The sequence below is a fragment of the Perca flavescens genome, chromosome 12 (genome assembly GCF_004354835.1).
Source record: "Perca flavescens isolate YP-PL-M2 chromosome 12, PFLA_1.0, whole genome shotgun sequence".
NCBI classification, from domain to species: domain Eukaryota; kingdom Metazoa; phylum Chordata; class Actinopteri; order Perciformes; family Percidae; genus Perca; species Perca flavescens.
The window spans coordinates 31768920-31793269 of record NC_041342.1 but is presented as its reverse complement, the minus strand read 5'-3'; the positions used below and the strand labels follow the sequence as shown (position 1 = coordinate 31793269).

At 42.6% G+C, this 24350-nt stretch overlaps 1 protein-coding gene across 2 annotated transcripts in view; it reads right to left on the bottom strand.

The window, feature by feature from the left end:
- Nucleotides 1-2354: 2354 nt before the first annotated feature.
- basp1 (brain abundant, membrane attached signal protein 1) overlaps nt 2355-24350 on the bottom strand; it is a 61349-nt gene continuing 39353 nt past the window's right edge. For both annotated transcript variants that reach the window (XM_028594248.1, XM_028594249.1), the window contains exon 2: nt 2355-6451. In XM_028594248.1, the coding sequence (XP_028450049.1) occupies nt 5770-6435 (666 nt within the window). In that variant the 5' untranslated portion in view covers nt 6436-6451 and the 3' untranslated portion in view covers nt 2355-5769. The remainder of the gene's footprint in view (nt 6452-24350) is intronic.

Genomic DNA, 24350 nt, shown 5'->3' with positions numbered 1-24350 from the left:
GCACGCCCTCATACTCTGCTTCTGACTGGCTAGTAGTCCTTACCTAGGTACTGTCATGGCACGCCCTCATACTCTGCTTCTGACTGGCTAGTAGTCCTTACCTAGGTACTGTCGGGGCACGCCCTCATAGTCTGCTTCTGACTGGCTAGTAGTCCTTATCTAGGTACTTTCAGGGCACGCCCTCATACTCTGCTTCTGACTGGCTAGTAGTCCTTACCTAGGTACTGTCATGGCACGCCCTCATACTCTGCTTCTGACTGGCTAGTAGTCCTTACCTAGGTACTGTCATGGCACGCCCTCATACTCTGCTTCTGACTGGCTAGTAGTCCTTACCTAGGTACTGTCGGGGCACGCCCTCATAGTCTGCTTCTGACTGGCTAGTAGTCCTTATCTAGGTACTGTCAGGGCACGCCCTCATACTCTGCTTCTGACTGGCGAGTAGTCCTTACCTAGCTACTGAGCATGTGCGACTCCCAACAAAGATGGAACAGAAGTGAGATGTCTCACTCTGTAGCTAAAACAAGGAGCTCAATACACAGGGTGAAAAGAGGAGATACAATTATGAACCTGAAAATGAGCATAATATGAGCACTTTTTTGTCGCCTAAAGTTCTCTTTCACAATGTTTACTACTGATTAAAACGTTGCCCGTTACGTTTATAAAATGGTCATATGATTACAGTCACTGAGATTAAACCGTCTATGTGCGGCAACGGTTGTACGTGTCGTTTTGGCAGTCTTTGGACGTCTTATAATGTTTAGGTATTAGGATGTGTTGGAGATGTGCTCTTCTGGTTTTATCTGTAGTTTAAAATGATATAAAACAGATAAAAGCTGCAAATCCTCACATTTATTCCTCATTGCTTGAAAAATGACTTATGCCGACCTTACACTGAACAGCTTTTCAAGTGATTCCACTGTCGTAGACTCATTTCTCATTGTGAAAAGGCTGCCTTTCTCCCCTTTCGCTAGGCCCTGTTTCCAAAATTAATACTGTTTTGTGTCTGCTTAATCCTTAATTTCAGTGTAATGTTGTAGGTTATTGTTTTAGTTTATTTGTTACTTTATCATTTGACATATAGGCCTTTTCAGTAGGAGAGTGCATGCAGGTTTGCCTCATTAGGTCCTTTCTGTAGGGAGGGGATGGGCAATCCTAAAGTATAGAATAATAGATAAAACAGTTTTTGCAGCAATTGACATTTTTATATTTTGTTGGTGCTTGTGGTTGGGTGGATGTGATTGCTGACATTCCTAGTTATATATATATATAACTAGGAATGTCAGCAATCACATTTATCCATATGGAATGGTATTTTCCTCATTCAAGTGTTTAATTTTTTCTTCAATTTGGCTCACCCTCTGCCCAGCGGTACAGGTGGTAGGGGCCAATTGGGTGAGGCTGGGTTAAAAAGGCTTGAGGAGATGGGGGTCAGGAGAAGGAATGGGCAGATTGCTGAGAGGTTGCTTGTTGGAGGGTATTTTGCCTTTGTTTGAATAACTTTTTTATATTTTGTTTGAGTATGTTTTTGGTGTTGTTTGGTTAATAAATGCACAAGTTTTGCACTTTAAAAAGCCTCCTCTCCTGTCTTCAATAAAGTCATAAAACTCAGTGCCACCAGTCTTTTTCCCGTCTGGACGTTCCGATAAAATTAAACGTGTTTGATATTGTCGTTAGTGTTATCGGTAGTGAAGTTAAATCCTGTAAACATTGTCAACAACCAATGGGCGTGCTCCTTCCTGCACCAAACAGGAAACAGCAAACGGCTTAAGCCAGTGTTGTTTATGGTTGCCGCGCTAAGCTAAGGAGGGAAAGTTGCTGATTTTCAACCCTTCTAAAGCGACTCATCCTAACGGGAGCTTTACCGGCAGATAAAATGCAGACCTCGGGGTACTGGAGACATTCATCTGCATGTACGGCAGAACACAACATCTGCAAACTTTCCCTTAAATTACCAGCTAACGCTAGCAATAGCTAGCTAGCTTGGCTAATGTTGCAATGTGTGACCCTGTAAGATCCCTAGTCTTTACATATTATGACAGTCTTAGATAACCTTAGATATGAGATTATTGTCTTTAGATGTCTTCTAGTGTATGGGAGGCATTAAACAACTTGATTATCAAATTGTAGGCCGGCTGATTTTTTTTTTTTGTTGATCAACTAATCATTTCATCTGTAGTTGTTTTAAGTCACAAAGTATCGAAACAGACTAACGCTTAGTTTTGGTCTTTTCATTGGATTTGTTGACCATGGACCAAAGAGAACCTATAGAATTGCACCTCATACTTTAAATAAAAAGTAATATTTGTTTTGTTAACTCGTGAGTGCGTGACAAAAAGTGGACTTGCACAAAATCCTCAAGTTTCAGTCAATTTCTTACATTTTATTACTGTTGCACCATTTATACAAGTACATATAATTTTGAATGCATCAATTTTCCATATCATCTTTATTTTTGTTTTTGAATGAACGTGTGGTGTGGAAATATAGCAGTGGTGAGACAATGAGAATGAGAATATCAACTGTAGTTGCGATGGATGCAGACTGAGAAATAAGTTTTTTTTTTTTTTTTTTTTTTTTTTCACTTGACCAAAAAGACAGGACTACAGGTTCACCCAACCACAGACATGCAATTTACTGAGTCAAGAGAGGAAGAAAACTGAACCAAGTGGCACACAGCGCTCCTCGAGTGTTCGTTTCTGCTACAGTTTGACAAGTGCTGGGAGGAAAACGCTGCGTGTCAGTTGGATGAAACTGAAAAGTTTGTAAAAATGGATGGCTGAGGTGATTTTAAATATATACATGTTTACCTACATATATGCAAAGGTGGAAACTAGGAAAGTACATTTACTCAAGCACTCAAGTTAAATACAATTTTAGGGTGCTGGTACTTTACTCGACCTTATTTCGTGAAACACTTCAATAAATTTAGAGGGACTTTCTCCTATGTTTTTGTAAAAGTTCCGATACATACGTAACCGTAAGTAAAGTAACGTCTGAACTTAACCCAAATCTCCATCCTTTTTCTAAACTTAACCAAGTAGGTTTTGTACCTAATCATGACCAAACCAACGTTAAAAACGTGTTTTTTAAAATTGCGACATTTACGTTCAAAACGTTTCCATTAATCATGAGATAAGATTATGAAATATCACATTTCTTGCCCTTTTTTACATCTTTCATTTCTTGTTGACTTCTTTCATTTTTTTTTCTCTGTCGCCTCTTTCCTTGTTTCTGTTTCTCCTTTCTTTCAATCTGACAATACATATTTCCTTCTTTTCCCTTTTCAGCTCGTATAAAAAGCTCCTTTCTTCTCATCCTGAAGCTTGACAACAGTCAACTTCTTCTTCTTCTTCTTCCCTGTCTGTCCTTTTATCTTGGATACTTTTCTACTGAAGCATATGCGACTACACAGAGCTGCCATGGAGTAATATTGCTTAAACTTGAGTAAAGTTTCTTCCACCGCTGCATGTATGTACAGATACGTAATATATATTTAAAAAAAAAAAAGCAAAGGATAAATGCATGAGGGGTGAAAAATGACAAAATCAGAAGCTCCCTTTTTATGTGCAAGGCTTTTACATCCCATAATGATAGTGTCGCGTACGGCTGCCACAGGAACACGGACCATAGTAGATCGAGTAGGTTTGCTGACGGGGATCAGACTGCTGAGAGTCACGGAGCTACACGGATTTTACAGACCTGGGTGTTTTCAGCTGCATCGATACCAAACTGGTGAGGTCGGCTCCACGGGACAGACTGCTGTACTGATGTTGCTGCTATAATCGGGCTGTTCTCATGGACCATTTGTACATAATGCTACAAAAAGTAACGCAGAGCGATTTTTAAGCTGGGGCTGGAGTTCACTTCTTGGCAAAAACAAAAAAAACTTTCACCCACGAAACCTGTGTTTTCATTCGTCGGGAGTGTTTTTTAAACCAAAACTAGTTGTTTTGGTGCCAAAACTTCGTCGTCGCAGCTTGACGCTCACTTCTTGTCGGCTGAACTTAACTGTAATGTCCGCCCGAAAACCACCGGCAGCTCGCGGTTGCTCCGTACCCGGCTCACAGTCACCTTTTTTTTGTCAGCTAAACTCAACTGGCAACTGCCGCTGATACGACGTCATCTTGCGGAGCTCTGTAGCCGGTGTTGCGTGACCGGCCGGCGGCCGCCTCATTTCGTAGAATATCGTACGAATTGGCGTGCGTACATTTTTCCGTACGCAAAACCCCGCAAAATTTGAATTCCAAAATCTTGAGGGTTTTTCCTCTCATTTTGTGATTTTCTTTACAAATGCAACATGTGGTAAGCACGTGTTAACACTCTCCATCACTGTCCACTATATCAGAATACTTTTGCAATATACTTTCGTTTCTTAAGTATATTTTGCTGCTAATCCTCGACTTAAGTAGAATGTAGAAAGTAGGACTTTTACTTACAGTATATCTTAGTATATGTCTACTTTGTGGAACATTTACTTTAGCAAGTGAAGGATTTGAGTCATTTTTTATTTATTTTTTCCAGCTATACAGTCCGGAAACTGAAGACAATCACAGAAAAGAGCTTAACTCCTGACGTCCCCAATGATGCAGTAAACGTCACCAACTTGGTATTCTTAAGCAAAACCTAACTTACTCTAGCCTATCTCACCCAGGTCAGCAGTAGATATGTCTTTTGAAACAAAAATCTTCCTATTCTGTTAAAATTTGTCATCAGATTTACGTTGGAGGATCGGAGACTTCTACCAGACTTTCTAAGAAACACTGAGATCTTTTTTAGCGCGGCTTTTGCAGACTTTATAAGCGTATTACAAATGTTAAAAAACCACTTAGTTCACTTACAATATACCTAAGGGTTTCAGTACAAAATCTAGAAGTTTATCTGAAAAATTCCCACGAATACGTATATACGTCTAAGAATGTGTTTTGCTCTGCAAAAGCCAGCCTTTCTCAACCTCCGAAATGTCTTAGAAAGCCTGAGCATTCTTCGCTCTCACAAAAGATTTAAAGTCTTACCATTTTTTTAGCCGTACAGAGAAAGTGGCGTGTAACCCCAAGAGTAAAATGGGTAGCAACACAACTCAACAATAATGAAAAAAAGTGAGGGGGGGGATAGGTTTAAAAAAAAAAAAAAAGGGACATAACCACAATTTCACGTCTAAGAAAAATTGTAGGTACCAGGCGGAGAGCATGATACTCTGAAGAGGAGGAGGATGAGTGGAAGTGGGAGGGCTGAAGAGTGGACAGATTCAATGGGAAGTCCAGCTGGTAAAGTGATTTCTCAACATCCCCCCACCCCCCCACTCCTCTATGTCCCATTCCCCCAAAATTTTGATATTCTAGCATCCACAGATGCTAGAATGTTTGAACGCAGGCCTACTGAGCCGAGATGGGAGTCATGGTCAGCGTCTTGACATGTGAAGGAGGGGGGGGATGATGGATGTGGAATGGCGAGGCGCGTGGCCGACACAGACTCGTATCAAAGTTCAAATACTACAGCAGAAAAAAATAGAATAAAATAATAACAATAATAATGGCAATAATCATCTGCAGCGGTGGGAAACTTCCCCATGTGGTTTCTCCAGTCCTCCATCCTCAATCAATCAATCAAATCTTTATCATTACAATTATTATCATTATTGTTATCATCATAATATGGGTGGGCTAGTTAATTTAAATTTTTTTCCCTTTTTTTTTTTTAATCTTCATCGTCGTTGAGTTAGGTACTTTTTTAAATTTTTATTTTTTTTCATTTCCGAAAAGAAGCTGTCCATTAATCTTGAACTGCTACGGTTTGATCCTTGCTTGGCGCCTCTGTGGCGTTTGCCTCCTTGGCGGGAGGCTCGGCGGCTGGTGTTGAACTAGGGGCTGCGGCGGCCTCCTTTGCTGGCGCGGGAGCTGCCGCCGCCGCCGCCGCCTCTGTGGGCTTGGGGTCAGGGGAGGCAGCGGGGGCCGCCTCGGCTTTGGCTGCTGGTGCCGCGGGGGCCTCAGTCTTTTTGGCGTCGGCCTCATCTTTGCTCTCTGCCGCCGGGGCAGGTGCCGCCGCGGCTTTAGCTTCGGGTTCCTTGGCGGCGGGGGCCGATTCTTTGGCCGGGGCCGCGGCGGCGGCTGGTTTCTCCTCGGCCTTGGCGGGCTCTGCGCTCTTGGGCGCCTCTGTTTTGGGCTCGACGTTGGCGGCAGGCTTCTCGGGCTCCTTTGCGGCGGGAGTGGCGTTCTTTTCCTCCTCTTTGGGCGCTGCAGCGTCTGCTGCCGGCGCCTCCTTGGCCGCCGTGTCGTTTGCTACCTCCTTAGTGTCGGCGGCAGCCGGGGCCTCGTCTTTGTTGTCCTTCGGTGCTTCGCTCTCCTCGGCAGAGGCCCCCTCTGCTGTGGCGTCCTTTTCTTTGGCCTTGTCATCGTTTACATTGTATCCCTTCTTCTTTTTGCTGAGCTTGCCTCCCATTTTGGATCTCTGGCCTCTGAAACAGAAGGGGAAAATGTAATTTATTTAGTATTATAGAAACAATCCATTCATGAGGACAAAAGTACAATAAGAAGCAATCACCTCAAAAAAATAAAAAGACCAAATGATGTCTTGAGCACATTGGAAGCTCCTGATAGATAGATATAAATGAAATATTGTGGTAAAAATGAATGATTTAATGCACCAGCAGCCTCTCAGCAGAATCTGACATCTCGGCATGAACTTTCATAAGAGATGAGACCAATAACAAGAAGATGAAGCTCACTGAAGTTATGTGGAGTAGCCATGCTTTTATGCAACATCTCCCATTATTTTTTATGTATTCTCTTAAACCTGCATGTGCTCCATAGAGAGCCTCCCATCATGGTGTAGTCCTCTTTCAGAGCAAGCTAAGCTGATTTAAACATGAGGAGAGGAAAACAGAAATGTGAGTTCAAACGCTACAGAGATGGAAATTTAACAGTAGTCTGAATCTGTTATGTTCATCTGAAGAAAGATGCCAAAGCCTTTGCAGAAATGCAAGAGTAAAACTTGGTCATACTGGACCACAGAGACTCTCGGCACATCTCGTTTCTCACCAATCAGATCAAGAAATTCTAGTTAGGAATGCAAGCAAGTTCTTCCACAGATGACGTGCCAAGAGCAAGAGGAAATTAAAATATCTGTTAAGCCGCCTACGCATGATAAGCGAATTGCTCTCTGCACACCGCTAGTCAGGGCGCAGAGAGCAAAGTGCAGTGCAGGTATTCGGCATCAAGGGTGGCAAGACGGACTGGCCATCTGGAATTTGGGCAAATGCCAGAAGGGCCACCCCCCTATGGGCCACTATTGATAATGTTAATTTTGATAAGTTATGTTATGCATGCAGCCACAAATGATAGATAGATAGATAGATAGATAGATAGATAGATAGATAGATAGATAGATAGATAGATAGATAGATAGATAGATAGATAGAAGAGTTACTTATTTCCAAGCTAGGTTATTGACAAAAATAGGTCCGGTGTGTTGCAAATGCCAGGGCCGTTTTTTTGATCCCAGTCCGTCACTGGTGGCAAGGAAGCTATTTCCCGTTGCTAGTTAACGGCATGCTGTTCTCATTGGTTGCGCTTTCGAAAGGTCAGCAGCAACTAGGTCAAAGTTGATATAATTTGAACGACTACGGGCAGAAAATAGCACTTGTGCTACAACCTGGCACAATGCATCTCTCCTTGTTCTTATACAAGGTTAATGTTATCTTGTGCATTGTCTCTGTTTAAATAATATTAATCTGAATCTGGATTTGTTCCTGCCCTGAACAAAGAGCACCATCTTTTTTCACAACCGCTAGCTCCAAGAAGCACTCCAGTTCTTTATGGTTCCTCACATTTTTTGTAAATTTTGCTTGGGGGTGCTCAAGATTCAGCACAAAAAGAGGTTTTCAGATTCAGTGTCTCAAAATCTGTTGAAATAAAACTAAAACTGTCCGCCTAAATTGATGCCCCCACCATGGATAAACGAGAGAGTTTTTTAATGTAATTTGGGTGGAATGAACCTTTAATAATAATACAACCATTACATATGGGTTGGCTGACTGAAATATACTTATATATTATATTATATATATATACTTTGATTACTAAGTAATCAAAAAATAGGAGAAAAGCTAGCACCAGTTTCCAAATGGCTGTAGATAGTGTGTAACGTAAAACATTGTATCATCAGCAAATCATATTTCCTTTAAGTAAACTGACAGAAATCCGTGGATCCGTAGGGCTCCGTGTGAAGGGACTCCAAGGCTGCATTGTGAATTGGACCCCAACAGGGTGATTCAGGACCAAGTCTCAAATTGATCAAAACTGCATCCGTAGCAACGGTAGATTGTAGATTGCTGTAATTGCCGAATTACAATTATGTATTCAACAATGCTGTAGTGCAGAAAGTGATTAAGAGCTGTAGGTAAACACTCATTCAGCAGGTAGAGAGAAATGTTTGAAGGCAGGCTTAACACAAACACACACACACACACGCACACGCAGATTCCTGGCTCAATTCCTCAGTTGAAGCATGTTTTCATGGATATCACCATCTGTCTGCTCGATGGGGGAGAGGACTTGAACACCACAACAAATCAGGCTTATTAGGAGCAAAGACTCAAGAACGGTGCGATTTGTTGTTTGAAATATAAAGTCTGTATGTTGATGGTTAAAATTGCCAAAAACAACTTGGCTGTCTATTCCGCTCATTACTGTAGGAAAAGCCAGAAAATAAATGTGCTGTGTATATTTTATACTCTGCTTCTGAATTTCCATACTGCTGCATTCACTGGAGAGAAGGAAAAAAAACAAAAAACATGCCAGCCGTGACAGTATTTCAGCAAGGACATACTATTTATGTACTATCCCAAAAAAAGCAGACACACCCTCCTTGTTTTCCCAGTTTAAATTTCTCTGTTAAACCGTGCATTTTGGAATTAAATTGTTAAATTTACATAGGCTACAGTTTGTATCAATGTTTTGGGAGGATTTTTCATTATATTGTCATTCTCCAATAGTCCCACATGAGCAATAAAAAATAACCTTTTATTTATATATATATAAAGAGAGAGAGAGATAAAAATAATAAATCTGATCTCCAGTCGCAGGGTAATCAAGCACTCAAGTATTTCACTAATAGTGGCATTTTGTACATATTGTGTAAGTCTCAACAAAATGGCCAATTTGCCGGTTGTAAAAATCGGTTTTCAAAACTATTGCAATTGGCTTGAACAACATTAGGTGACATATGAAAAAATATCTTTTCAAATGTGGGGATTTGGATGGACTACCTTCACAACACTTTTAGATTGTTCTTCCCTTATGTGCTTGAAACCAAAATCATCAATTAGTCCATGAACATGTATAGATCCCAAATATGTTAAATAGCCTTGATGCGTGACCTTTTCCTCCCAAACAAACCGGACCGCCGAGAGATTCTGCTGGCTACTCACAGATTGGCCCCTGTGAATGGGACAGAGCCGGCCGGCGGTGAATCCACTCAAAATGCTAATCACCTCGTCGCCACTGACTGAATTAGTCCACTATTCATGCAAAACTCCCCCTGAACGTCCAACAGTCGGTATCTGCCAGGGCCGCCGTTCCTTGCCGCAGCTTTATACGGCCCACAATGGACGTCTCTCTGCGACATCACATCATTTGACTCCCGGCTTGTGCTCCCAGTACAATGACTCGCAATCATCTGAGCAGACAATGGCTGCTTTTCAACCAAAGGCACGCTTCCTCGCTGCTGGGCGTGTGGTTTTAGTGTTTGAAGAGCTGGGGCAGGGCCGAGACCACCTGGAGAAAATGCTCTGGGGGGGTCACACAAAAGACTTAAATTAACCTGAAAACTGCAGTCAGGGGAAGCACAAAAGGAAGACTGATCTGCAAGCTGTGAAACTTCCAGCATCACTTCATATAGACGATGGTATCGAGGGGAAAGCACAAAGTTAACCGCCCCAACGTGTCTGTAAATTAGGTGAAAAGTGTATTTAAATGGCCCTGAAATGAGTCCAACAGAAGCATAATGTTAAATTCCTGGATGAGACAGCTTAAAAAGTGCCAATCAGGAGATAAGTAAAACCTATGGAGCTCTGAGAAAATAAAATACAACCACGAGGCAATGAGTCCAATGTCTAAACAGATTATCTAAGTTTCCACAACCCCCAAAGTCTTTAGTCCCGTCATTTCATCTCAAAATTAATGAATTTGACCTTTCAAACGTACCCATACGGATACTGGAATCAAGTGTCACAATCCTTTTAGACACAGTTTTATTGTTACAGCTGTGAAAAAGCTAATCTTCTCACCGTGTAAATCCCTGATCTCAATCACTGTGAAATCAGGTCTTGTTCCCTGACCAAGGTTGATCTGCTGTTTGGAAATATCCTATTCTTCTGTTAAAACCAAAGTGCCATTCAAAAATGTGTCCGTTCATTTCTGCCACTGCACAAAAACCTCTGCACGTCCTTCCAGGGGTACATTTCAGGGTATTTGGCACACAGGGTTAGTTGCCTAACCAAAACCTAACGCTAGAGGACAAACTAATTTGATTTAATTTGAAAGGTACTGTCCAATGATTCATTCTGTGATTTAGAGAGGAAGGACTTGTTTGAAGATTAGATCAATTTTAAATGGCTGTTCCCATGAACCATTTGTTCATATAGCTACGAAAAGTAAAGCACTGTAATGCGCGTGTATTCCATGTATTTATTACTGTCAGCACCACAGTGACTGCTGCTGTATAATCCTCGATTTCCACCGATTTCATTAGGTTTCCATTAAAGTCAATGTGTGTATTTCCACTGACTGCAGAACAGATGCATTCTGACTGCGTCCCAGCTACGCAGAGCTTCTATTTTTTGCCGGACGCCGGACAGCTCCGCAGCACTTCAGCACAGGGCAGATAGTGCGGGACAGGAAGTCGCGCACAGCAACAAAATAAATTAATTTTCAAAATAAAATATACCGTGCTCACGGCGGATCATGTTTCCCTGCACTACACCTTGAAAACGTCATAATGGGCGGAGACAGGCCTGAAGTCAAACTGTTGTTTGTCTGTGGCACGTCTTTAGTTGACGTCTATACAATGTCCAGAAAAGACGTATAAAAAGCCTTTCATTCTGGCTCCTTTGAGGACGTCTTCTGGATGTCTAATAATTGCGTCTTTTAGATGTGTTCTAGTCAACTTTTTGCTTGCTTTTTTTATTATTTTTTTGGGCAATTTAGGCCTTTATTCGGCAGGGCAGCTGAAGACATGAAGGAAGAGACAGAGGGTTAATGACATGCAGTAAAGGGCCACAGGTCGGAGTCCAACCCGGGCCCGCTGCGTCGAGGAGCGGCCACATATGGGCGCCCGCTCTACCAACTGAGCTATCCGGGCGCCCCTCGTGAGACCGTCCTGATCTGGCGAGCTCCAGTTTTCCACTCGCCGATCAGTCTGAGATCTTGAGATAGAGAAAATTTGGAGCCGCTCACCAAACGACCGACCAATCAGTGTTGGTTTTGAGGCGCGTTTAGGTGTGACGCAACGAGAAGGTGGTGATAGACAGATGGTTTATCCAATCAGCTAACCAGGATTTTCGCCCCTTCCCAAAAGTCCTCCAACGGAAAGTTCCCAGATGGATATGCCGAGCAAATGCGAAGCGATCCATCTGGCGGAGTCAGGTTATATCCAGGCGCCCCTCGCTGGGACCTTTTGATCAACTAAACTCAACTACCAACGGCCGCTGATACGACCCACAGCGTCTGCCTAATTTTCGTAGGATATCATACGAATTGGTGTGCATAAATTTTTGTACAATGTCGGACGAACCCGTTCATGCGAATGCATTGATTATAGACTACTACTGAGGCGCCTTTTTAAGCATCTGCACTCTTTTCAAAAGCAATCTTTACAGAGTACCTTAGTGAAAAGTCATTGCATCTTCTAAGGTCCATTTATTTTTGCACTGAAAGTGCACATGCACAAGATTAACACCACCTGCACTTTTTGTCTCTCCTGTTTTTTTTTTCTCCACTGTGTTCAGAATTTGTCTCCCGTTCACCACCGACTCTCCAATCTCTCGACCCGGGCAAACTGCTGAGTTAACAAAACACGTGATTGATCACTCCGGCGTTCAGCGAAGAAGTATTTATACAACATAATTAATCGCCGGTCAAATCGAGGCTGGCGATTCGAGGGCGGCAAAGCGGTTTGAGACGAGCAAAACTCCCTGAAGGAACACAAGGCTGACTTCTCCTCGGCTTTTTCTCTTCACGTCTCATTCTCTCCGGCGAGTCATCCGTCACGCCCACACACCGACGCCCCCCCCCGTCTTCTCTCTGCAATAACTCCTCCATCATCACTACTGTCTTTGCTCTCGTCTGCTTCACCTGCAGTGTTTTCTGTCCTGAGTGTGTAATTTCAATCCTCCAAATTGCTTCTCCTCCCTACTCTGCAGCCACTCTCGTCTTTCGTTGTATTTTCTTTGGCATGTCTAAATTAGACTCTTCCCTCTTGGGATTATTTTTTGCTCTTTCTGTTTCAGTATGCGCCATCACTATCTTTTCTCTCAGCTGGATCCTCTTCTAAAGCCCCCATGTGCGTGGAATTTTATGTGATTTAAAGCTGCACTAATCAATATTTAAATAATGTGTTAGCTTCAACTAACGAGGGATATTCGGATGTCTACTTGCAGGTTGGAAGGATCACTCGGGATGAGGAATATACAGTGTATCTCCCTATAGAGTGGAGGATGGCAATATTCGTACAGTGTTTGTAGAACGCTCTAACTCCAGTGCAGACCAACCTTTCGGGTCCACGCCAGAGCCAGCAAGCGATCACAACAGCAACGCGTACACAACAGAACTCAAACCTAACTGCCACCTACGTAGTTCCGGTAGCAAGTTGACATTTCCATTACAAAAATATAATTTAGCTACCGAGCTAGCAGAAGCTAGTTGAAGGTAGCCAGTGAAGGTTCCGTTCTCTCGTCTTTTTGTACGGACTGTAAACAGTGTCATGTCGATTGAGCATCAGTATGTTTACGTGTAATATGTAATGTCTGTTAAGTCTCTCTGTACTTGGTATCATTTTGTTTGTATTACTGGTGCTCTGTTCAGTATACGTTTTGTTAGCCAGAGGCATCTGCTGTATCCACTGTTCCTATTAAAAGGCCAGTGGCAAACTCTGCATCCTCATTTCTGGTCAGTGCTCTCGAGCCCCTCCCTACTAGATTCTTCCTTTTTCTCCCTGCCAGAAGTCCTATTGGGTGGTCTATTCTCAGGAGGAGGAAGAAGAAGACCAGAGGAAGAGACAGGGAGCGATGACCAGGAGGAGGGAGGAGATTCAAAGGCCGAATACAGAGCCGGAGATGGCTGCAGCCGTCACTCGGGGGCACGAAGCCTTTCTTGACTCTGTGGTTAGGGGGATGGGTGGGGGAGCTCTCCTCCCCCCCCTAATGTCTGTGGTCTCATCCCGCCGCTGCTGCTGCTGCTGCTGCCCCTGAAGGGGGTGACCCTGGTATCCGCCATGAGGTGGTCACGGCTCCAGCCGTCACTTGGGGGCACGAAGCCTTTCTTGACTCAAAACATATACTAGATGGAAAGTTTTGGGAATACTCCAAATCTGAAACTGAATGATTAAAATTGCAGGATTTTACAAAGTTCAACCCTGAATATTTTATCCTAGCACATACTTTGAGTCGATGGCTTTGGTTTGCACCTAATTCTTTCTCCTTACACGCATCAGCTCTGTCAAGACTGAGAAGGTATGTGTAAATAGTGCCTGGACGTTGCATCCATCTCCGTCCATACAGGATCTCTGATTTCTCTCAGATCGTAATCCCTCTCTTCTGTCTGCGGTCAGGCAGATGGAGGTCTCCAGGAGGTCCCGGGGTCTCAGTAAATCCCTGGCCCCGGGCAGGTTCTGTGTTCCTGCCATCCAAGATGACACGGTAAAGGTTAAAGCTGTCACTGCCAGACTCCCCATCCTGCCAGGACACACTCGCTCTGCTTCCATGTCTGTTGGAAAATCAGCTTGACAGCAGAAAGCAGGAGGAGCTGCAGGAGAGCGCTAACAACAGTTTGGTTTCAGGACGGATGAACCAGATCAAGAAGCTTTTTAAAAAAAAAAAAATGTTTAGATCATGTCATGAAAAAGACATTTGCATGAAATTAAGTAAAAAAATAAAGTAGTCCATCATCAAAGTGCAAGCGTTTACTACAGTTGTCGGTAAATTCCATTCGTGGCTATTTTCACTTTCACACGCAAAAATAATAAAATGAAATGGAGAACAATCTACAGAGAGCATGACCTCCCATACTGGCCACAAGAAAGCAACAAAACCAGCATCCCATTATCTGTGCTATTACTGTCGAAAGGATTTCAACAAGAACGTGACTTAGCTCTGTTTGTTCCGTTTGTTCCGTAAAGTTAACAAAAAACTAGTTTGACCCATCACCCGAACTCCTTCCTTATGCGGATTCTGGTGCTTTTATACTTCGCCACCTTACTTCCTGCTTTGCTCCAGCCTGGTCCTACCAGACTCTGGTACACTAACCTGGTCCTACCAGACTCTGGTCCATTAGCCTGGTCCTAGCAGACTCTGGGACATTATCCTGGTCCTACCAGACTCTGGTACACTAGCCTGGTCCTACCAGACTCTGGAACATTAGCCTGGTCCTACCAGACTCTGGAACATTAGCCTGGTCCTACCAGACTCTGGTCCATTAGCCTGGTCCTACCAGACTCTGGTACATTAGCCTGGTCCTACCAGACTCTGGTACACTAGCCTGGTCCTACCAGACTCTGGTACACTAGCCTGGTCCTACCAGACTCTGGTACATTATCCTGGTCCTACCAGACTCTGGTACATTAGCCTGGTCCTACCAGACTCTGGTACACTAGCCTGGTCCTACCACACTCTGGTACACTAGCCTGGTCCTACCAGACTCTGGTACATTAGCCTGGTCCTACCAGACTCTGGTACACTAGCCTGGTCCTACCAGACTCTGGTCCATTTAATTTGTACAGAGAGTCTGGCCTCTCTCCATTGACAAGTGTTAACTGACTGCTGTTGTTGGCCTATAAACCCCGTGAGACACCGTATGTGATACTTGCCTTTAAAAAATCAACTTGGCTGGAATGACAAAACATAAAAAATGCATCACTTGGCATTAGCAGCACTGTTTCTTTGTTCCTAAATGTTGACATTTGTGGAGAAACATGGTTTTCCTGGAACACTGACAGAGATAGTATCCCATTTACAATCCAGCCTGGGGCCCCAACACACTTTGACCGCCGTGTGTCACACTGACCTCCATTTTAAAATGATTGCAGTGTTACTGAACCGATCCACAACCACAACACAACAAGCTGCTTCAGCCTGGGTGGAAAACTGCACACATATGTGTATTTAATGTTTTAAGCATGCATACAGACAATGCAAATAAAAAGTGCACGTTTGCATGAGCGTGCTCTGTAACATTAACAGTTTTAAAATACATAATACCTGATCAAAATACTGTTCAATACTATAAAATTACAAGAATACAGATTTGCTGTAAACTGAGAAAAACATTTTTATTTTTTTTTATTTTTATCAGTGTGGTAATCACACACCAGTGAAACCTGTAAACTTGTTAAAACTGGTTTCCCTCTTGTCTGATTTGTTCTACAGCCGACCGTGGGATTAGCAATCACGCTCGGATGTTATTACTCGTCACAACCTTGTCGCATTACAACTAATTTATAGCGCATTATCACAAATTAGCAACTGAGTGATTTGATTATGCCTTTTAAAAAAAAAAGCACCTGTGAAATTCTGATTTTAACAAACATCAAATGTCAGTTAAAAATGTATAATTCATTTATAATTTTTGTTTTATTGATCGCCAATGGGGGGTGGGGGGGGGGGATTACAATTTACACTCTGTTATAAATCACTACACACAGGCCTGAAATACGAGCACAACTGCTCAGGACCTAATCACGCACACATGGAGAGATGTCAGAGTGAGGGGGCTGCCAGTGCTGGACCAGCGCCCTGAGCGCATTTGGGTGGGGGCGGGGGTTACGGTGCCTTGCTCAAGAGCACATTGGCAGTACCCAGGAGGTTGAACTGGCATCTCTCCAGCTATCAATCCACACTCTGTAGTTTTGTCCATACAAGTTGAACCAGCAACCCTACGGTTCCCAAACCAACTCCCTGGCCACTGACCTACTGCGTTTCTTAAAGGTGCCGTAGGTAGGATTGTGAAAATCCATAAATTAGCCAAAAAATTTGAACATCGACAACTTCTCAGTCCATTGCCCCTTTCCGCTGAAGCCCAAAATGATCTCCTAAGCCCCTCCCCCCACAAGGGAGAATGAATGCGTGTGCATGAGAAGTGATTGACACGCAGTTAGACATCCCCCCTGGCCCTGATTGATCTGAACAGGTAGCGGTGGATTTTTGCAAATCACACTCCAGGCTGTGTCAGAGGAGTTGAATTTATTTAAAATTATTACCTTATTCATGTAGTTCTACTGGAACATAGGGTCAGTTTCAGCAAATATGACAGAAAGGTAGTTTTATAAGTCTTACCTACTGCACCTTTAAGCTCAGTAATTACCGCGTTGTGTCCTGTTTGTTTTACCTGACAATGTGTGGTTTTAGGGGGAGTTACAGGTTTTTGTTTTCATCTGTAATTTTGGAAGGAATGTTGTAAAATTGCTACATAAATAGATGTAATAATACATGCCCCAAACCATCTGAGTTGATAAAATGTGAAGGAATAGAGTTAGAGTAGTTCAGTGAAGTATGTGCCCTGTGAGTTCCCAACATGAATGCGACGCTATAATTCATAACCCAGGCCTGAACACATCCTCCTGCTGCCATCCAGCTGGCTGATTTAAGATGAGTCTGTTTCACCGAACTGCAGCAGGCGAGTGCGGGGGGCGGCGCTGGGCGACAGGCGGGAGAACTGGAGCAGAAAATTTGGCCCAATCACACACACAGACACACAAATAAAAAAAATAAAAAACTACCACACCGGGGTCTCTGCGCTGAGTTGGAAGAAACAGCGGGGAGCAGAGGATGCTGGGAGTTAGGAGCTCACAGTCAGTGTAGGCAAATATTCAACTGGCTGAAATGACAGATTGGAGTCCACGACAAAGTTTTCTTGGAGGCGAGATTCTCCCAATTGTGCCTATTTTGCCACAGCAATGTGCTATTTTAAAACTCTGAACTTTGGGAAAGCTTTTTGACAGATGATGCAAAAGTTTCCTCTTCCACCACATATTCTACACTTTTATTGCAGCCTGAAAACATAAAGCAGTCCAGTAGCAGACACAAAGTGTACCATCAGTGGAAGTCCGTATGGTCCCCTGTGTCAAAGCTAAAGCAGCAGGACCGGCGGCTACAGCTATTTATGTCCAACAGTAAACAGGCTTAGTCTTCAGTGGCGTCCAGCTGTGGAAAGCTAATTTCATACACTCAGGATTAACAGGAGAATGGATGCTCGAAGCTGCTACATGTAGAATTGTGTGTCTCTGTTTTCCATAAAGGTCTACCTTTCGGTTACAAAATAATACGACGCTACCTTTCCACTTCCTTGGTTTTACGGACCAAAAAGGAGGATATGAGATATTGTCAACCAATCCAAAGTAAGTCGTATAAAGTTAAAAAACGGAGTAAGAAAAACTTGGATAAAACTAGTCAACAAACAAAATAAAAGACCAATGTTTCATGGCACAAAGGAAACCAGTAGGTTCCGGCAGTTTTTCCGCCAAATCTGAATCTTAAATCTAGTTAAGCTGCTGAAAGAAAGGTGGAGGATAGAAAAACATTGTGTTTGATTTTCGTTCATGTATTGTTCATTTTTAATGCATGAATTAGTGATCAGAGTGCCCAAATCATTCCATTTTTTTTAAATCCATATTATTAGCATAAGAATCTACGGCCATGCTGTTCAGGCACAGTGGGGCTTTAAGCTAAAGGCTAATGTCAGAAAGCCAAACAGGCATGATAATGTTTACATGGTTACATTGAGCAGGTCACGTTTACGATGTTCACCGTCTTCATCATCTGTCATTAACATTTGGTCACAAACCGAACTAAGATTTTGACCTGATGATGCAGTGTTGTAGTACTCGAGATCAGTCTTGGTCTTGGGATTACTTCTTGAAGGTCTCGTCTCGGAATCAACCGCATTTTTATTCGGTCTTGTCTCGGGATTTTATTTTCCGTCCGGTCAAGACCACAACTGCCTTTTTGATGATTTTATCAAGGCGTTTCTCATGCTACACTTATGGCAATAAAAAGGTGAATGAAGAAGAATCTTAATTTGTTTGTTTTTTATGGGACTGTGGATTTTTCACATCAATTTGAGGAGTGCGTATGGTTAGCATTTTCCACAATTTATTGCGCCATACAGTGTGGGACTCGCACTGGTCTGGTCTTGGTCTCAAAGTCTCGGTCTTGTCTCGGTCTCGATACACACTGCTCTGGGCGATGACTTGGTCTCAGTTTAGGTGGTCTTGACTACAACCCCGTGATGATGGCGCTAGATGAAAAGTCAAGGAAATCATCAAAGCTATGCCAAATTATCCTTTCATAAAAAAAAAGTAAAGCAGAAAATATGTCATGAAATGAATTTCATACAATCTTTCCAATAGTTGAGATATTGTACTCATCAAAATGGTGGATCGACATAACTGCTAGTGTTCTCAGAAGAATTATTGCAAAAACAACTTTGGGTCACTTTTTTGTATTCATTTTACTTGTTTTTTTAACAGTAATAACGTTAATAACTTTGGCACAAAGGACAGTTTTGCTACCGTAGCCAATTTTTTTCATTACAAAGTTTTACTTTTGAGTCAGTGTTTATGAGCTTGGTGGATCTATGAGCTTGTTTTGAATTTTTATCCTGAAGCACTAAGTGATCTAACCAAAGTCATCACTTTGTTCTGAGAGCAGTCTAATTACCCAGAGTACACACAGACTGCCCACTGTCTATTCTGGCCTCAGGCTGACTACACATACACACACACACACACACAGGCATAAATAACCAACCGCACACATTCATTGGTGTTTATAGGATCAATCCTTAAATTGACAGAGCTTGAGAAAACCCCTGGGCTGGAAACGGTTATTGATCAGCGCGGTGTGGCCACAGAGAGCCGCTGTGTGTTCAGCTGCTGCTCACAAAGTCAAGAGGACGCACCCGGCAGAGATGAAAGCCATCGAGAAGCTTTGAGACGTTTTTATTACTGAACACAAAATCACTCGATTGCGCTTTGTTGGCTGCAGAGGAAACCGACGGCGGACAAAACCAAACAGAGAAATGAAAGGGATTACTTCCATCTCTGTGGACTCTGTGGCATTTCACTCTGCAAAGTCCTCTCCTCCGCGGACACTAACATGACCGCCATGTCTGCAAAGCTTGTCTGGATGGACAGTCGCTCGCCACAAATGCTCTGCGTGTCCCATTTCTGTAAGCGTCTGTACCAAAAGTACTTTTTAAAAGCGAGGGAAAGTTCATTCTTGACCTTGGAAACAGCAGTTTGAGAAGTTATTGTTTTTGTCAAAAGTGCATTTTCAATTATTCTTTAAAAAAGAAATACAGAGTTTCTGGCTGAAACCAGGTTTACCAAAAAACCCCACAAGATAATATAATTATAATGATAATCCAACGATTATCTGTAACCACTTATCCTATTCAGGGCTGCCGGAGCCGATCCCACTTGACACTGGGCAAAAGTTGCGGGGTACATCTTGGACCCCACATTCTCACTCCCAGCAAGTCAAAAAGCAACGCTTGGTCAGGTGCCTTTGGCGTTTGTTACTGACGTTTCCTTTAGCGGCCAGTTCTTTGCTGTCATAGTTAGACGCTCTGCGTCGGGACCCATGGCTTCACTTTTTCACGCTCTGAGTCGGGACATACATTTAACTGACGTGCCGCACAAGAACGGGGAGAAGTATTGTTGCATAATGTGCATTGATGGGACTTGTCTGCCTCAAAAGAACACTGATGGCCAGATGTACTAACACTTTTGCGCCCACTTCAAGCGTATTTGTTTTCGCAGCATGCGCGTAAAAGCATGGCGAGTTATGTACAAACAGGCCGCGCTGGGGTAAAAGCGCAGACTGTCTGTCGCGGGGACTGAAAATGGCAAATTGCGCTTTTCCGTGTCATGCATATGCAATCATGGGAGGGTCAAGGGGACAGTGGGAGTTTCCCATAAAGAGATGGGAGGGAAAGTGTAAAGTGCGCCTAATTATGTATTCTGCGGTATGTACAAAAACCGCCCATGGGTGCCCGGATAGCTCAGTTGGTAGAGCCCATATATAGAGGTTTACTCCTTGGTGCAGCAGGCCCGGGTTCGACTCCGACCTGCGGCCCTTTGCTGCATGTCATTCCCCCCTCTCTCTCCCCTTTCATTTCTTCAGCTGTCCTGTCAATAAAGGCATAAAAAATGCCCCAAAAATAATAAAAAAAATAAAAAAAAACGCCCCTGACAGCATGCCTCTATTTTGCGGTGAAAATTCTCCGCCTCTTAAATTGCAAGACGAAGACGAAGATAGGTCAAGGAGATAAGCTGAAAGGATATTTGCCACCAGATCACAATTTTTCAGTTGAGTTTTTGTTTAGTTTAGTTTATTAAGGATCCCCATTAGCTGACGCCTTGACGACCAGCTAGTCTTCCTGGGGTCCAACACCACATTTAGTCAAACAATATTGAAACATTTCATAACATTTACAGATAAGAAATTAGAAAAAAATAAAAAATATTAAATAAATAAAATACATTAGCAACAATATCTGCCAACAAAACTATGCGTCCTCAGAAATATGAGGTGACACAATGACTTTAGAGTTATTTGTAAATTGCAGGAATACCACAAATAGATGTGGCAGCGGCAGTAAGGCGGAAGCTGTTCGTATTAATCCATATTCAGCCTGAAGAAATATGTACAGGGTGCAACCTTTAATCTCTGAAGCTTTGTGATTTCAAGCTAAGAGCTCAGGTGTGTGTGTTCCACCTGCTCACACCTGATCCAGATAATGCTGATTGCAAATGGTAGAAATAGAGCTTCTTGGCATGAAAGCACGTACTGTAGCAAAGGCTTGGCTGGGAAAATCGATCCATACTGCACATTACGTGTAGAAAGCATGATTGGTTCTAGGTTTGTTTCCTTGTCTTCCCGTGTATTAGCTAACAAGCATGAGTCCAAGTCTAAGAAGTGAGGGACAAATATCCACAAATCTACAATCCTCATTTAGCAAAAAACCCCACATAGCATTCAGTTTAAGCTAAAATTATGCTTTAACGCTCAGTTAACCCGTTGAAGTGTGTACTTTCCAAATTCCAAATGCTGTCTTAGGTTGACCAACAGTCCAAAACTGAAAAAAATTTAGATCATGGTAGACTGAGAAAATTAGCAAATGTTCACATTTGAGAAGCTGGAAAGAGTGAGTTTTGGTGCATTTTGGCTTAAAAAATGACTCAAAAGATTAATTTGTTATCAGAATTGCAGCTGCTTGTGTATTTTCCTAGAGCTACTGGTAGCAGAGTAACCAGACTGCCCTGTTTTTTAGTTTGAGCAGCAAAGCCTTCATGCAAAAGTGATTTTGAGTGCAACAGGGCTTGTGAATTTGGGCCTTTATTCTTATATTACATGATATTCATTTACATTTTGATCAAAGCCTCTTAGAATAAGTGTATTGAACATCTGAAGGAACGACAGAGCGAGCTGCTAGTGCTACGGTACAGGGCACTAATGAATGCAGTGCACCAGCTGTCCCAGTGATCACTCCATACGGCCTGACAGGTTGTTTACAGTTGCTTTGGTTTACAAGAATACGTAGATGAAAACCTATAGCAACCATGGATTACTGCAACTCCGGAGTATAAGATCAAAATGGACATTGGTAATGTGAAACCTTTCTGAATTTGGGATCAATTTGGGAAGAGCAATTTAGGACGGAAACTTCGATGAGCTGAAAAGCTGCATGACCAGATCAGGAAATGGTGAAGTTTATTACGAACAAAAGAACAGAGCAAGCATCACAGAATTACTGTGCTCCAGGTCAAGCTTTGAGAGTGCACAGGGACGGATTAACAAGACATAACTAAGCATAAAACAACTTCTAATCCCAATTAAGTGCACGGAATCTGCTCTTGGATGTTCATTTAGTAACAATTTCTTTGCAGGCATCTCAAAAAGACATCCATAAATCTGACTTCAGGGGTCAGATCAACTTAACACTTTGTGTCTTTTAGACAAATCCAGAAGATGTATTTGTCTAAAAGACATCAATGGGAGTGACCTAACTTCAAATCCAATTACATTCCTTAAAAATCTGTTCTCATCAGTGGGTCAGAAGATAAACTGAAGACAGTGATTGTTGGAGCCATTTCATTGGAACCCAATGTGTGCCGCTGTAGGTAGCAAAAATGTATTTAAATAATTAGTTACAGTTTTTTGACCATGGTTTTGTAGTAAATGGGAAGGTCGAAAGTGGGAAATTGAAACTGTGAAACCCTTTACAACACGATATGGTGCTAAGTTATTATAGTTTTTTGTTCGGTAAAAATAAGACATTGACATTGACATATCCAACTTTAAGTTTCAAATTTTGGACAATTATTTGATTGAAAACTGTTTGTTTTGAAGCACGCATCTACGGGGACTGCCCATTTCTGTGACGCTCCATTGTTCCGACCTCTCAATAACCCGAAAAATTCCCTTTGGTCCTACAGCCCACTAGTCTGACTGAAATTACGAATCCCACTATGGCCACGCCAAGACTCGCCCTAAGAAGCAGCTTGATTGGTTGGTGTTAGGCATTTCACCGCGAGTGGTTAAGGTTAGGATAGCCGATTGGTCAGTGGATAGGACCTGTACAAATGGGGTTACGTTACCTTGCGTAAGCATGGATGCCTGGCCAATAAATGCTATCAAGGGTGGGCCATAGTGGGATTCGTAATATCGCTGGTGGACGTCGGACTAGTGGGCTGTAGGTACTGTATTTTTTGGGTTATTGAGAGGTCGGAACAATGGAGCGTCGGAGAAATGACATGGCACCGCATCTACACCGGAGCCACGTGTACATTACCGACCGACGGAAAGAACAAATGTGTCATCAGTGAGCAAAGAAATTCATCGTTCTGGCTCCAGAATCCTTGCAAACTTGAAAATGTTGACTTTTAGATTCACTTTCACTCAGATTTGCACTGTGCTCGCTGGTTTTGTCACTAATAGACCTTGCTCAGACTGTAGGTTAGTTGAGGGGTCTACACGCCGTGTTCCAGCTCTATACCTTTTTATATATTTATGATATTATTTAATGACACCTGTATTGACCCATGCAGCATAATGAAAAGATAAGATGAGGCGACACACGAGAGCTCTTTGGACAAACAAGAAGTTCGGAGGTAAATGTGTGACTTACCCGTATTGAGCGAAAGTTTAGTGTTTGAGAGCAAACAGGTCGGAGTTTACACTGAGTGCGTGAGGCTTCCTCTGTATCTTAAACAAATATGAAGGTGAGGAATGCCACATATCCGCATATCATTCTTTATATTAGTTCACTCAGTGAGCGTTTTTCTTCATCCTATGAGTTTTGAGAAACAATAGATCTATTTTTTTTATTTCACAATGGTATAGCCAACAGCTCACCAAATGAAAATGCAATATTTGAATTTCAGATCTTTTTTCTTTCATCTATTCTCCAGTAAAGACCCATCCATCTCGCTTGTCGTGTTTTACATTTATGAGCGTTTCGTGCCACATCTCCAAGTGATGCGTCTTTACTCAGCGTAGCATTTTTTCAACGTGTAAAGTCGTTACTTTCATGGCAACGGAGGGACATTTGTCTGCTCGGTAACAGCAGCGCTACTGTATTAAAACAGCAGGCTCATCGGCCCAATGGATGACACAGATATTGATATTTAATGAGAGGCTACTGCTGTTCAATCAAAAAATGAATGGATTATATATGGTTGAAAATGTTTAGATGTCTGAGTTATATATAATAACTTGTTATAATAACCCTGTGTATTTTCCTAGAGCTACTGGTAGCAGAGTAACCAGACAGCCCTGTTTTCTAGTTTTCAAAGCCTTCAAGCAAAAGTGATTTTGAGGGCAACAGGCCTTGTGGATTTGGGCCTTTATTCTTCTATTACATGATATTCTTTTACATTTTGATCAAAGCCTCTTAGGATAAGTGTATTGAACATCTGAAGGAACGAAAGAGCGAGCTGTTGCTAGTGCTACGGTGCAGGACACTAATGAATGGAATGCATAATGAAAACTGGTTTCAGTCTGGCCATGCTTATGATCACTGCTTTGCTTCCCCCACTGGATGGCTGACAGTCGTCAGTGTCGTGATGAGCAGCGGTTTAAA